Here is a 16,335-nt window from a genome sequence, read left to right as displayed (position 1 = left end):
AGAAAATTAACAGAAGAACAGCAGCAAATCTACAGCAAAATGGCTGAAAAAGGAAAGATGAGGTGTTGCACTGAGGCCAGGAAACCTCAGTGAACTGAAGCAACATTGTAAAGAAGAGTGGGACAAAAATCCTCAACAACAATGTGCGAAATTGAGAAAGTCACACGATTTCGACAACGACTACGTCAAGCTGTTGTTTTTCACACCTTGCTTCTGCATTTTTGTTAACTATATAACCAGATCATTTTTTATGATTTCCGTTTATATAAAACCTTTAGCAGAACTTAAAGAGAACATACTTTCTTTATGTCATAACTGTAGATACGATTCAATTTTTTGGTTTTTAAAGTGTTTCAGTTGTGGAGAAATATCTTTTAACAAGTGCTGGGAACATTGACCGCATGGATTTTCTGTATCAAGTGAGCAGCATTAGAAATCTTCAGCAAAAGCCTCCTCAAGAGTCACCATTACAACAACCAGCTGCTTCTTTAACATGCATGTCTATTTTTGAGATAGCTGCATTTCTAGATTGTCAGGTTATTGTTGGAAAATGGGGAATTCAGTTTTATTATAAATTCTTGATTGATGAAATTATGATGTTGCCTATAAACTGCTAGCAAATTAAGGAAATTAGCAGAACGCTAGCATCCCTGCATTTTGTCTAGACGCAAGTGTAAACAAATATATTTGCCTCTTAGCTTCTGTAGATAATTTGGCTAAATGATCACTCTGCACCATTTTTCTGTTATGAGCCACCGCTGTGTGGGCTAATCCATTTGGAACAGTACGTGACGGGATTGACCATTATGTGTATTGTGTGCTTGGACTGATTAAAGTTTACAGTGGAAAAATATCCAGAGTGGTCACTGACTCATACCACCTCATGAGACAGCTACAGCTTCGTTAACTCCTTCATTAACTGAGCATATTGAGAACTCTGGAAGTCCTCACACCAACAGGGAGCATCACAGTAGCACCCATGCTGGACATACAGTTTACATTTTCTAGAATCAGTGCTTATATTTGTTTATGGATCTTACTGAATGCGTGACTCATATTCTGGTATTTAAGGGAATATCCTTGTATTAAGCTTCAATATCCTTTCAGTTTAAAATACTAGGAGAGGTTAGCAAATGACAGAAAACGGGATGTAACTGCTCAACTGTTTACCAAATTGCATAAAAAACACCTTGTACCTCTAAAAGTCTCTTCTGGTCAACAAGAATAGGTTACCACATAAAAAACCAAGTAACCTGTGAATTTTTGTTTCACAATTACTGATCACTACTTTAGTAATTACAGTCTTACCTTTGCACAGAGCCAGACAAGCTGTTTTCTCTTTGTCTTTGTAATAAGAAAAGCTAACCAGCTGCTGACAGCAGGTGTATATTTAGCATGCAGACATGAAGCTGAATCATGTAACTCTCACAGAGAAAGTAAAAGTAGTAAGAATAACTCTGAACAGGTCAAACTATTCCTTTAATTTTTTTCAGTCTATAACATCATTTTACATTTTTATTTATGTTGTAAGAAGCCTGCCACAGTCAGCATTTAATAACCAGTAAAAACTGTAAATTTTACTTTGACAAACACAAACCACAATGACGTGCTCGGCAAAAAACCCCGAACATGGCAGTGTGTTTTCTTGTTAAACGTCTCACTCTTGCAATTATTAGTCATCATACGTTGCCTGTGTTTTGCAAGGCAAGCTTTCATATTAAACTCAACACGTATAGTTTCTCTCTGCGAACATAAAGCAGAAGAGACAAACCCAGATTTCCACACGGGGACGTATCTGTCTGAGCCGTAATGAAATGAGTGGGGCCGGTTTTCCCAGCAGCACTTGAGCAAGAAGATCAACTTAGTGCCAAAATAAGCTAATGCATAAAGATGATGATACTGCTGAGATGCTTTTGCTTAATTGGGCCTTGAGATGTCGTACACTTTCAAAACAAGAAGCCTTCAGGCACAATCCACTCGAAGCCCAAATCGTTTGATTATTTCAGGTTCTTTTTACTGGAATTTTTGAAAAGTATGTGAATTTAATTAAGCTAAAACAAAAAAATACTTTGAATACTGTTCAAACCCGTTTCTAAAAACGTTGTATAAACGTGAATAGTGAGGACTTGATCAAATTAATCAGCATTATGTTTGTATCTTAACAGAATGGCAATAAATGTGAACTGTATGTTCAAATGTTTACCAGCAGTATCCATGTAAGCACTCATCAAACTTTTTAAAGAAATGCACATAATTTTGCAGTTATAAGGCACAATCACAAGTGTAGGGGAAGCTCTCAGCATGACAAAATATGCAAAGATGTATGCTTAGACAGCGATTTGTTTGTTTTAATTAAACAGACTTTTGACAATCTCAAATTGTCCACATCCGTGCTAGGAAGTTAGCCAAAAGTGATTACAAACAAACGTAATGCCAGTTTAACCTCTTAAGCCCCAACGCCCCCAGATACGGGGGCAAAAGGCAGGAGATCGCATTTGGGGTTAGGCATTGGGGCTTAAGTGTGTTGTTGGTCCTCCTTCCAAATTTTCTGTGTGATGACTTCAAAACAGAATATTAAAAGTGCATATGGATCTGCTCTTAACCAACTTAAACCAATTCTTTCAGTCATATTCATACGTTTTAGAGGAATAAATGTTCAAAATTTCCATAAATACATGGATGGTCATCATTGCTAACACCTCCATTGGTACGAGTATCTAGTTTCTAGTTTCCAGTGTTGTTTGTTTGTCTTTTGGGGGGGAGGGTCTCACTTTATCTTTTACAAATAGTCTTTTTTATTAATGCTTATTTGGCCCTGAATAGTGCAATAAAAAAAAACACAAAAAAGCCCGATGAAAGTGAAGTTCCACTCCTGTGACAATGCTGTAACATCTTCAAGAAACGGGGGGAAAAAATGTCAGAATGAAGAAAGTTTCTTTCTGCAGGCAGTGAGTTCAGCTTTTTAGATTGTCAGTGCCTTTTGATTTAGAAATTGAGAGTCAATCACAGTCTGCATTGCAGCCTGAATGTGAGTAATGCAGCTTTCTGAGCACTGGGCAGACCCTAAATTGGCTCTCTCTCCCAAATACACACGCACTGAATTTCACATGGGAGCTCTAAGAACAAAGTGCTCTCAATAACACTGTGCTTCTCTTACACACACACACACACACACACATACACTTGCAGTTATATATGTGCTTCTGTCTTCATATTTCTTCCTTTATGTACCAAACACTAAAAAAATGCTCATAAAAATGCTGTAAACATTGTCATAAAACCACCGCACGACATCTTATGAATGAAAAGTGACAACAATATATACACTCTTTACATATTTCAACCACATCGGTGCCCGCTACTAGGTGAAGTTCATCCTTTTTGTTTGGATATCAGCTCAGCAGAGTCCAAGAGCGTCCACGGTTTATGCTTTTCAGGATGCTCCATCAGCTCCTTTCCATAAACTCGTCAGCAGTCTCATGTCAAAGAAGGGATATTTACTCCATGGCCAGAGCAACCCGGTCGGGCGTCATCGGCCCTGGCTTGACCGAGATCCACAAGTCTTCGGTATTGGCAGAATTTTTTTTCTTCTTTGTTTCTGACCTTGAAGACGACACGGCGTCGCCACAGCAACAACAACAGCAGCTGTTGGCATGACGACAGCAACAGCAGTGACAGCACACCACCACAGTTGTGAGGAGAACAAGCAGGGGAAGCGTCAGGAGGACCACCAGGCAGACTGTGTTATAGGCCCCCTGGTTGTGTTTTTCTGTAGCAAAGTGCCACAGTTGGTTGAAAAAATCCTGAATGCTGTCAGTTTTCCCATCCATGGCTTAGGATACCGGCGTGTCAGCCCTTTAAATGAGACTAACTCACTGTTGGAAAAGTTTTGCTAAATCCTTTAGAGAGTTGAAGTAGTTGTGAGACAGCAAATGTGCATGTTAGGATGCTGGGGTACTAAAATGATAAAAATATAATGTCCCTCTGAGCCCTTTGGGTTGGATTAAGGTTAAAAAACTGCCCAAAATGAAATCGTTTCCCTGAGACTCTCGTCCATCCAACGAGAGCTTTGCTCTGTGTGTTAAATGGAAACACCAGAAGCAAACGTCACTGATGCTTTCTGCTTTAAAGTGCTCCTTTGGAGAAGGCCAAGGCCCATTTAAACAAATCCACAAAACCAAGAGGTCACTTGGTTAGAGAAGGCTTTCAATATGAGGATTCTGATCTCGAGGAAAGCGGAAGTTTCTTTATCCAGGTCGACATTCCAGTAATTGTTTTCTTGAGTTTCCTCTTGTCCTCCTCCCCTTTCAAACTTTCAGTCTGACGAGCTGTAGAGAAGTGACTTAATGTGGATGTATCTGCAAAAAAAAAAAAAAGAAGGTTAACATGAACAGAAAATTTGGGTCCAGGCAGACAACCGATCTCCCTCACTCTTTCCCTGCCTCCCAATCTATCTTTCTGCCTCTGTCTTTAACATCTCTACTCCCGCACCCCACCCCCCATCTTGTCAATGTCAGCTTCGGATTTTTTTCAGCTTTCCCTTCATTAATATTGCAGAGGGGCATTCATGATTCAGGGCAGCTCTCTCTCTCTAAGAGTCCCACTGAGGAAGACAGCGGTGAAGAGAGAGAGAGAGAGTAAGAAGGAGTGGAAGAAATGGAGGGAGATTGTGTCTGAGGGAAGGCGAGACCGAGACAGAGGTAACCAATCTTCCTAAGAATCCCGCTGAGATGGAGAACGTGACAGTGTCAGAAAAAAAAAAAGAAGTGAAGTGGGAGAAAGGTAGGCCAGAGAAAGCTCTGCTATAGGAGGCTCATGAATATACGCGTCTCATGGATCCCAAAGCAGGAGATGGATGGAATGTCACCTAAGTATTCCTAAATGTCTGAATTTAACAATTTTATGCTGGCCTCAAATAAAACCACCCCCTAACAGCTCTCCCAAATAGGAATTCTTGATGTAAGGAACTTCAATTGTCAGTCCTACATAGAAATAAAAGTCATATTGTTCCTTACTCTGAGACTAAAAAGCTATTTGATTAAGCCTGAAGCCTTGAGGCAACATTTTTATTTAAATGCTGTTAAGCATCTATAGTTTTTCAAACACCATTTGACTCAAGTACGCTCCTCAGAGTCTCTGTAGCTTTCAGCTACAGGGCTTCTTTGTATTCTGTTCGCAGGAAGGAAAAAGATTTTCATCTCACATTCGGTTGCTTCGTATGCAGAGAAAGAGAGATGAAGATGCACCTGCAAGTGGAGAGCAAATAGGCACGGCTTCCACCGTGCGTTGTGCCTCATGTGTGAAATTAGTTTACCCACAGACAGCCCGCTAACTTCCCTCCTGTTCATTTGCTCAACAGGAAGCTAAGCACTTAAAGCTAAGTAGCACCTGAAATGTATAAGTGAGAGATCAGAAAGAGCAATCCCATTTCAGAAAATAGAAGTGATCCAAACCACCGCATGAGAAACTGTGCTTGATTTCTTTTTGGGTTATTAGAGACTCTTCATGTTAGTTTGCACAGTTTTGGTTTGTTCATAAAAAAAAGAGAAGCAAATGAGGTCACCGGCAAATTTAAGAAAAAATTAATCTAGATTTTGCTGAAGTGGGGAAATTTGGGTCTACTAATGAAGTAAAATGCACACAGTGCACAGACTGACAGTGAGTTTAATGCCACTCAGTGCTCCTCTGATGAGAAGAAAAACAAGTGCAGCGTGCGTCGTTATCTCGTTCTGCTGCGATGGTTTAATAACTCCACCTAATATCCATCTCCATATAGCAGCAGCACATAAAAGCTGTGCACAGGATTGTGCCTTATTTCAAAAATGTGCACCACGTTTGGAACAAAGGCTGCCTGCAGGCGACATGGAAACCCGTGCATATTCCTGAGAGCGATGGCGTCGCTGCCACATCTTTCCTGATTGTTGGCTGCAGGTACATGTTGTTGTGATGAGCTTGGCTGAGCTGCAGCACCTCTGTGCACGCTCTGATCATCCCGCCATTATGAAAACTCTGCCACCGCGGCGAGCCAGAGCCGCTGAGCAATAAGTTTGTCGGAGAGGGACAGAGATCGGGAGTGAAGCACGGAGGTGTGATCTAGCCGGTAGAAAAGAAGTGACTCACAATGAATCAGTAGGAAAGTCATTAAATAGAATGGACAAGTCACTGAGTGTTATGATAATTATAGCCTCTGGCCAGGAACAAAGAGCCCACTTTGAGATTGAACTTAGAGTTGAAACACTAGCAGAGGAAATACAATGCTTTATGATCTACGTGTCATTTCATCAACGTGCTAAGGGAATTAATCCAGTAAGAGAAGTAACAACAAACTGATTGCCACTGTTGTTTCGTACTCAACAGGCCGTTTTTGTGCAGTACTGTGAGATGACTCTGTTCACAATGTTGGCAACATCCATGTGAGCCGGTACTTGTTCCTAACTTAATGGCTATTTTAAATAGATTGTAGCTTTATTTTTACTAAAAATAAATTAAAATGAGTCTCACTCATGTCAACATTCTTTCAGAGACTCTCACCGGCTGTTTCACTTTCTCATGACTTTGTCTTCTTCTTGAGGCATTCGTACACAGGAAAAGGCCCTTTCTGGGCCACACAAAGCCAGGAAGGGGCTGAGAAAAATGTTATGATTGCACACAGTTAGCCCCTGCTGCTTTTTTAAGGAACACGCGTGACCTAAAAGACAAAGTTGCGACAGAAGGCATGGCAGGAATCTTTAATGACTTGCCCCGAGCACCGAGTCAGAGCAGTTCGCTCATCAGTCAGCATTAATTCACAGCGCTTGGGCGTGTTTGTTTTGACCTGAGTCAAGAACCAGTAAACAGCTAAACCTCTAGATTTTTTTTTTCTGCAGAAAACATGATCTGTGTTTGATCTCAAAGTGCAGCTGTTTTGCTGTCGTAGCAACAGGCCCGCTGATATGCCTGACAGTGAACAAAAGCAAGTGCACAAGCCCATTACATGTCAGATGTGTCAGCTCAGTCCTAACTGGAATGAAATGAGCAAAGTGGAGGTCACACTGCCAGTAAGAAAAGGGGGGGGGGGGGCAGCCAGATGAAGCTAATAAACATCATCAGTAAGTTAGTCAGCCCTTTAAAACTAAAGTGAGGGAAAAAATGAAAGTTCTTAGAAACAGACGTTTGAGTGGGATGGTTTGTTTTAAGGAGACGAGAGTGTATTACAGACGCTTTTGGCTGAAATCTAATCTAACCCCAGCCAAAAGCAAGCTTCTTTTTTTTTTGGATGAAGAATGAAGATCCCAAAAGCAGCAATTTTACCTGAGTTTAATCAAACAACAAGAAACATCAGCAAATACCAACTTAAGCCACAGCAGTATCAAAGTATTCAGTGGCAGTTAAGATCTCATTGAAAGCAGAACCTTACCCCGCAGGCACTTGTGAAGTAGCAGGTCAGGTCTCGCGTCTTGTCTAATCCAGTTAGCTGCTCAAACTTCTGTTGTTTCTGTTTTGGCATCTGGCTTCAGCTCTGGTCTGGTCCCCCTCACTCTGACATCGTCACTTTCTGTTCCTGTTTCCCTCTCTACCCTTGTTTCATCCTCCTCCTTTTCCTCCTCCTCCTCCTCCTCCTCCTCCTCCTCCTCCTCTCTGTGTAAGTGTGTGTTTTGGTCACAGCGTCACTGCACCCTGCCCACTTTGTATAAGAATGGGCCCTCTGTCTGCGCTTACATGTTTCCTACACACTGTGCTCAAGAGTTGTGGTTGCTTTACTTTACCGTCACTAAATGACGTCAGGCAGAAAGACGGAAAGTCAGATAAATGAAGTTAAAAAGTCTGATATGAAGTCACAGGAATGCCGTATTAAAAGCTGAATCCCTCCACAATAAGGCCTCCATGCATGCACTCATCCGAAAACCTTGCAACTACAGCGGAAGTTGCACGCAAGGTTGAAACATTTTGCATAATAGCACTAAATTACTGCTTGAACAAACACCACTCCACCCATCTGTGGGCCCCAAAACAGGAATAAAAAGGGGGAACAAAAACTGCGCGAGCCTACGTTTGTGTGTGCTGTAAATACAGTGACAGAGGTATGAGCAAGACAAGAAAGATATGAAAGAAGGAGGTCATGTGAAGTGCACACACACACATACACACACATACACACACAGAGAAACCCACTTTTTATGCCTGTGGCATTGTGGTCGATGCCCTTTCAGTTCAGTCAAGCAAAACACAATTTTTATTCAAGTAAGAATCAAGAAAAAAAAGGGTTCAGCTGACATTAAAGAAAACTGTTCACTATTCTCATCATAGGGTTGTTTTATTAAAGGACTTTGACATACAATCTGTAGGTCCTGTGCATTCATATATTTTATGATGTGTGCTTATATACATGCAAAAATATGTAAGCACACATTATATAAGGAGAATTAGTTCAAAGAGTGTCTAATGTGTGCAGAGCCTGGTCATGAACAGAAAGGAAAGGAACTTAACTTTTACCACCCTCTTGAGAAGCAGTAGTTGTGGAAGGAATCCAAAAGTTAAATGTATAGATAGCTAGATGCAAAAGATGTCTGTGTCCTTTATCTGAAACATGATGAGACCAGATGAGTCGCTGCTCTTTTATAGTTATTCACTGCTCATGGTGTATGTAGATGGGACGATTTCATCTGATAATCTGCCTTTTTTTTTTAAATCATGCCCCCTGACAGGTTTCAGACTGCCTGAAGAAGGAAGTGGGCTCTTTTGTAGCTATGAGGCATGGTTATGTGAAAACTTATGAGACAAGCCTCACCGTGTCTGCAGGTTTGTCTGAGCCATTTCAGAGAAATAGCAACCAGGCATTCACACACACACACACACACACACACACACACACACACACACACACACACACACACACACACACACACACATACCAGCACAGAGGGTGCCGTCTGATTGCCAGGGCATGCAGTGCTACACAGTGAGACTCTATCCCGGCTGCTGTTGAGGCAATACAGTGTCCAGTCACCTCGAGCAAGCGTTGATTAATGACCTGAGTGCAGCAGCACTTCGCTTGATGGAAATCCTTCTTTACAGTAGTTTGTATGAAAATGATTTCTCTGTGTATTCAATTTGCTGCTTTTGATTGCTGCTTCAAACACCTGCGTGCAGGAGCCGCCTTTTCTTTTGCTTAGATCTACTCTTTTGCACAGGCACACTTTTAAACCTGCAGGGTTGTATTAACCTAGATTTTATGTGTGCTGTTGGATCTGCTTCTCAACCTTGAGACGACACAAGAAACAATCTGAAAGGTGTCGGATGTAACAATTTGCCTTTTCAAGTAATGGAAAAAACAGCAGGTTTCAGTATCAGAACAAATAAGAGGCAGATATTGTAGAAATATGTTGTCGGGGATATTTTTTATTTTATTTTATAAAGATATATATAGGATTTATATGCATTTCCTTGACAGACTTTGTTTTGTTCTTACAAACCCCAGTCTCTATTATCTCTTTCCTTCACTCCTTCATTCTGTGGACACCTTATGTTTAGCCTATACTGCAGTGACCCTCATATACGTCCCATTTCCTCTATGGAAATCTTACTCTCCATTTATACTACCTCGACCCTGTGCTATAAAGGGTGCAGCTCCCATCTGGTTTATAGAAACTGCTCGCAGCGGAGCTCACCTCAGAGAAAAAGGTTCCAACAATATATCCCTTTATCCTACTCAGGTCTGTAGCTGAACAAATTGCGGGAAAGACCACTGAGCTCATGTCGGATCACTGGTCATACAATCATGATGGCAAAAAAAGTGACTTTGACATTACCAGGAGCATTAAGTAAAGCCTCACAGAATCAGTGGACTGTGCAAAAGGGCATTACGAATCACCATGACCTGCTGGTTCTGCCAGCATACACTGAAACATGAGTATGAACCCTATCCAGTGCACTGTGAGAGTTTCTGAATGGGAGTGCTAATGGAAACTGGCTAAAGGGTTGCTGTAGACGAATCTGACAAGTGTCCAGAAATAGCCTGCTAATAAATCCAGTGTCCCCGGAGGAAAACCTGAGCTATAATCCAGTCCTGTAAAATGTCTAAGGCCAACTCTGTGACAATGGGCAGAGAGCAAGACAGAGAAAGAAATGATTTTGTCTATATAAGGAATTGCCTCTTGCTCTCAGAGAAAGTCATCTTTCAATAGCGATCGGTTGGCATTATAAACTTTGGGCTTTTTTTTTATGAGAGCACATAAATGCAAAAATCTAGCTATGATGTCAGTGTGCTATTTTAACATCTATTTATGTAATAATCTAAGCATAGTTCTCATGTGACACAAGCTCTACTTTGGGAATAAATATGTTAAACATGTCTTTCTTGGCTTGTGAAGAAGAAATGTTCTGCCTGTTCTGCTGCATAAATAAATACAGAGTAATGCTGTCAGCTTGCAGTGAAGGAAGTGTTTTTCCAGAGCACTTAATTATAATCAGCGGGGACTTTCTAACTTCTTCTTTCTTGGCCCAGGATTTCCAAATACAGAAGAAACAGCGTGACACACTGTGGGAAAATAAAGTCACTCGTGTTAGACAACAGCTTACAAATACCTTAAGTGTAAATGACGAATACAAACCGCAGAAGAAGACAGTCGAAAATCATTTGCAGATGCATACCAGGCATTCTTTCTGCTATTTTTATGCAGAAATCTCTGGCACCCCTCATTTCTTTATGAAATGAGGGGTGCCAAGGAGTCAGAGATTTTCTGTATTTTTTAAACTGGTCTGAAGTAATAGTTCTCCAGGCTTTCTGAAGGTCTTTCAAAGTTTTTCTCTCAACGTTTGTGGCTTTCAGTCTCATTTTTAGTCCAGCCATCATACCTGAATCATAGGAATGTTTTTTGAAAAAAAAAACATCAGTCACTATCAGTCATTGATTGGCCTCCCAGAGACCAAACCCAAACATTACTGAAGCTATGTGCAATCATATAGACAGAAAATGGAACAAATATTACTGAAGACCACTAAAGGAGTATAAGAAACCTTAAGAGAGTTCAAAGAGAGTTCAGAATAAGGGTGGTCATACTGAATATTGACTTTGATGCTTCTTAAAACTGCACGTTTTTTCTGTTTTCTAAGCAAAATCCTAAGAACTAAGGCCGCTCAAGACATTACTGCACTGTTCGCAGTGCCCATTTAAGGCGACATAGCATTTACTGTCTTTATCTCTTCCAGACAGACTTAACTACTTTTTGACAAGTAGAAAAGCTTGACGGACAGTCTTGAGACAAAAACAAGCTGTGTGGCAACAATATGTGGTCATAAGATAACAAAGAAACATAAATACACTTCCTTTCTTTTTTTTAAATGCATACGCGCGTTTGGTTTGTCGGGTTTGTCTGTTTGCTTCAAAGGAAAGAACCTGTGTAGTGTATCACAACTGTTTACTGTAAGTGAAAATGATAATAGAGAGCCTGAAGCACATGTTTAATTTCTAACATGTAGTCAAAAAAACATTTTGACACAGTAAACAAATCCAATCAGAAAATGTTCAACTTGCACTTTTATTTAAATTATTATTAAAACTCAAAAGCACTTAACTGTTCTACCCCAGTTTATATCAGTGTGATGGTAATTGAATATTTTTCTTGCATTAATGCCCCCCACTGGGTCAAATTTTCTTGTCTTGTTATCACCATTGATCAACTATTCAGACTTAAATCTAAATCACTCAGAGGCCATTATGTAAGTAAGGCAAACATGCTGGTATGGTAAATATGACTTAACATCTTCTGTTGTTGTTGATGGCTAATCAGCATGTGCTTGTGTTTACCCAGCGGGGTATAAAACAAGACGATTTAGCCTTGAGGCAGTCTATGGAAAGTTCTCAGTAGAGTCCTTAACTTGGGTGATGATCACTTTGATTGTGCACGTGCTTCATTCTGAGTAACTGAAAGTTGGATGGTGATCATATTTTGTTTTAGGGAGATTTTATTACCAAGCATTCCTGCCATCCCGTGTTTGTTCCTAAGTCTTTACTTTAAAAAAAAAAAAAGTAAAACTGACAGCCTTACTGAAATGCCATTACAGCATAATTACCATTTGCTACACATAGTGAGAGGTGTAGCGATCTCATAAACGCACAGACAAAAACACACGTTTTCCCACCATTTTCCGCAAGAATCACTAAAAAAGAATCTCTATCCAAAGTCTACTCAGTGTAGAATTGCTCTCCCTCTAGGTGATGTGACGAAGTACAGAACATACTCTCTACTGCGCTTGGCCCTCGGGTCACTGTGGCCCTGAGAGACACTTTCACATGTCTCAGCTCTCATATCTGAATGGCTCCCGAGGACTTCTGTGTAGTTCAAATGATGAAGGGGGCATTAAGGATCCCCAATGGCACACTACAAAATCAAACTCCATTTCCTACTTGGCCTTAAATCATGGAAAGAAAATGGCAAAGAATGTCTTTGCAGGAAAGAAAGGCAAGGTGGGGGCGGGTGAGGGGGGTGGGTGGGGGGGATGACTGACATACTTGTAAACAAATACAAGCAGTAGCAAAATATGGGTTAATCAAGTGTGGCTCCCCATGTGGGTAATGCGTTTTTTTTGTGTATGTGCACACACATGTTAGCAATTTATTAGCTGGTGTATCCATATGCTGGTGACACTGCTGTTGTAGCTGGTGGAGCTAATCCATCCAGTTGGTTATAAACTATCTGTAACAGGTCACCAGCTGACATACACTAAATAATGAGATACTCTGTGAGCAATTTTTCTTCACTTTTTATCTTTTAATAGATTTATTAGGAAATTAGCCTTGGAGGAAGCGGCTTTTTATAAAGCAGGTCACAAGCCAAGTATTTTTAGCGAAACACCTTTGGTCTTCAGCTTAGGCTGTATATTTTAAATGTTAGACCTTAATCTTGCAAAAACAAGCAACAGGAAATGGAAAGTCTCACTGTCCTCCATGTAATGTTTGGATACCCACACCCCCACATCCAATGTATCTTGTTTAGCTGATTTCCAAATGCCATAAAGCCAACTATGACAGATTTCTTTACTATTTTTTCACATAAAACACAGTAATATAGAAAGTAACAGAGCAGAAAACCCAACACAGAACTCTGGACACCTTGGAGTACTTAGTAATACACCCTCTGGCAAATATCACAGCTTGTAAAGGCTTTTTGTAGCATGTAAGAGTCTTTCACTTCTTGTTTGTTGGCTTTTTGACCATTTGTCCTTATAAAAGGCTCCGCCCAAGGTCTTTTAGCAGTGCATAAAAGACCTTGGGCAGTCTTTTATGCACTGCTATTCTAAGGATGCTTCACAGACTTTTGATGATGTTTTGGTCTGAGCCACAGACTTTGAGACCCTGGCAAAACCTTCAGCTGTCATGGCTCAGCCTTACATATGTTGAGTGTATTATCTGTGTCATATATATATATATATTCTTTTCCTTGCTTTAATTTAGTTCTTTGTATTTCTAATCTTGTTATCTTAATCTTCTGTTCTCAGTAGTTACTGTGGCTTTCAGGCTGTTTTTAGTTACTTCCCTTTTGTGTTTCATTCCAGTGTAAAATATGTGCCTCACCTTCAGTGTTCCTCTTTGTCAAGTTTATCTTGTTTCCCCATTTACTCGCCTTAATTCATGTTTTATTTTGTAAGTGCTTTTAGCTTTTGGATCTTGTCTAGTTTCACTTCCTATCCCTGCCTTCACTCATTCCTTGATTGTCTTCAGTTGTGTTTAGTTGTTTCCTCTTCCCTCATTACCTTTTGTATATATTGCCTCAGTCTCTCAGTCACCAATTCCTGGCTAAGCGCTTCAGAAGCCCCGGGATTTTTGGACTTGGATTTGTGCTTTGTGATTCTCTGGGCTAAGAAGCATTAAAGCTTCCTTAAAGTCTCCTGAGTCCACGCAGATGTTCATAATGCCAGACAACCTGTTTTTCTTGGTAGACATCATTCACTTTTTATCTACAGCTTTCCCCCCCCTTTTTTCTCTGATAGATGCCGTAATACTTGTTATAGAACTTTCAGGGATTGGATTGAACCCATTATTTCCTCTCCAACTTCACTTGAAAATGGCTGCAGCACAAGCCCAAAGCATGATCGATCACCCCGTGCTTGACAATTCATCTTCACTCATTCTCTTATTCACAGTAATGGGTTTTCAAACCTTACTGCAGCTATGTGAAAGTTGGGCTCTGATATGCAATCAGGACCACAAACTGGTACAATACTTATCTTAAGTATAGGGTATGTTTACTTTGGTGTTCTGCCTGGGTCAAAGTGAGCTCATTAAGACTGCATAAGAACTAAGTGGGAACAAAAAAAAAGTCACACTGTAAATTATTGCAGTGTCCTGCTTCTGAAACTCCAAAATGGTAGTTTAAAAAACAAAACGTAAAGCTTTAATATCAACAATATGAGTGACCATGCTTTACATGAATTTGCATGCAGCTATGTTTTCTCTGCAGATAAATACTACTCTACAAGCCTTTCCAAAAATTCAATCTGTCTGTGGGGGTATGATAAAGGCTTACACAAGCTCATCTGATATGGCTGTCAGGGGTACGCTGAAAAGGACTAGAGACCACTGATTTAAATTATATATCAAATACAACAACCTCATAGGAAAGGAGGGGAGGCAGGGGGAGGATGGTAACAGTCCTTAATGGAATGAATGAAATCAAAACTAGAACAAAGAAAGTGCGTGCCTTATCCTTAAAGAATCATTTTTTAAAAAAAATCATTTTCTCTTGGTTTACTCTTCACTTAAATCTTCTCCGGGAGCTCAGCTGTCAGTTCTAATGTTTTACCCGGAATAACCGCACCATAAGAATCACGTCAACTCATATCTACTTTTGCAGGTCAGCCATGTCCAGAGGGATGATGGTTAAAACTTAGCTTAGCAGCTGCAGACAGTAAATGCTTTGGACTAAATTTTAAAGATGAAAAAGTGCCGGTCATACCTGGTCAATCACTACAGGAAAAAAAATAGTCTTATGAAAAAGTACTCAGGCGTCAAACCTTCAATTAATGCATTCATTAATTAGCTGCAAGTGTCCAAGTGTGCTGAAAGCCCTAATGACGGTCAGACAGTCCTCTTGAATAATAGGAGCTTTTCCCATTTTCATTTTTTTATATTTTCCAATTTAAAAAAACTGGAGCATCACACACAAAAGCTAATGGAAAAAAGTATGAGACTGTGACCAGCACAGCCAGATCTTACCTCACATTCAACTTGCTGAGGCTGCACAGTCCAGTCTTCATGCCTTCCACTGCACTTGTGATGTATGTGAGGCCCTGCTCATGCTCCCCCATCCCAACTCATGGAGCGCCAATAAAAGCATGATGAAAATCAAGCTGTTCACCAGCCGCATGCCCAATTAAGCCCCAGTGTTTACAATGCTATCACAGAGAGAGTCTAACTGGGAGAGCTGGATTGCACCTCCTTCTTATTCAGATGCCTGCCAGGGCCTGTTAGCTGTATGAGTTCAGTGAGATGTAAAGAGACTCCAGGAGCGCACGGGAGACTCGGGATGCCTCACAACGCCGCTTTTCATCAGCTTCAAGCCATCTGCATTCAATCCTGTGGAGAGATGTGGAGACATTACTGGATGGATGGGACGAGGAGAAGATATGTGAGGGCAGAAACAGCGTGAGGAGGGAGGAAGAAGAGGATGGCTCACACGAAGAAATGCATGTCTGCCGTTCCTTTCACCAAACACTGAAGTCATGTAGCTGCATTTTTTGTTTTTTATTAAATTTGTGGCTTGTTGTTTAAACTTAACCTTTTCAGTAAAAGGAAAACTTGAACTTCTATGTCTCAAAGTAAATTTTCTATGTAGTAACTGATTGTATCTTTTCATTATTATTTCTTTTTTCAGACAGCAATATCATATGATATATCTTTGGATCTGAATTGCCTGATTAGAGCTTAATTAGTTTTCCATGTGAAAACATTGCTTTGTAAACTCACAAAGTCTTCACAAGACTTTACAACAAAGCCCTCTGGCACTTTTGTAGAGGGGACTCTGTCGATTTTTTATAAGCTGGACTTAGCAGGAATGCACCCAAACATCCACAAAGCAGAGAAAGAAGACACTGGGATTTAGCTGAGTTAGTGAGCTGACATACTGGAGTCAACAAATCATCTTATGGCTGGAACTGTGTCGGGGCAAACACATCCTAGTGTAGCAGTTTGAGCCTGCTGGGCTTTAAAGAGGCTTCATCAGTTGTGCTCTTTAACTAACAACCACTATATGTCCAGTGTAATGGCTAGTGAACACATAATTTAATTAAAAAGCACAGTGTTGCTGCTCCACATAAGATTATGATGTTTACCTGACTTCATTAATGTTTAAATTCTGT

At 40.4% G+C, this 16,335-nt stretch overlaps 1 protein-coding gene across 2 annotated transcripts; it reads right to left on the bottom strand.

Annotated features, from left to right (window-relative positions):
* Nucleotides 1–1,460: 1,460 nt before the first annotated feature.
* On the bottom strand, nt 1,461–15,343 carry kiaa0040 (KIAA0040 ortholog). 2 transcript variants are annotated; one of them, XM_085141734.1, is made up of 2 exons: nt 15,194–15,343; nt 1,461–4,358 (listed from the first exon to the last, which is right to left on the bottom strand). In XM_085141734.1, the coding sequence occupies exon 2, from the start codon at nt 3,828–3,830 to the stop codon at nt 3,498–3,500; it is 333 nt and encodes a 110-aa protein (XP_084997860.1). In that variant the 5' UTR covers nt 3,831–4,358; nt 15,194–15,343; the 3' UTR covers nt 1,461–3,497. The 2 variants fall into 2 exon arrangements, with proteins under 2 accessions (XP_084997860.1, XP_084997858.1); XM_085141732.1 differs by lacking the exon at nt 15,194–15,343 and adding an exon at nt 7,397–7,593.
* Nucleotides 15,344–16,335: the final 992 nt, after the last annotated feature.

Source organism: Neolamprologus multifasciatus, chromosome 18, assembly GCF_963576455.1.
Source record: "Neolamprologus multifasciatus chromosome 18, fNeoMul1.2, whole genome shotgun sequence".
NCBI lineage: Eukaryota > Metazoa > Chordata > Actinopteri > Cichliformes > Cichlidae > Neolamprologus > Neolamprologus multifasciatus.
The sequence above is the reverse complement of the archived record's forward strand: the minus strand, read 5'-3'. Positions and strand labels throughout refer to the sequence as shown.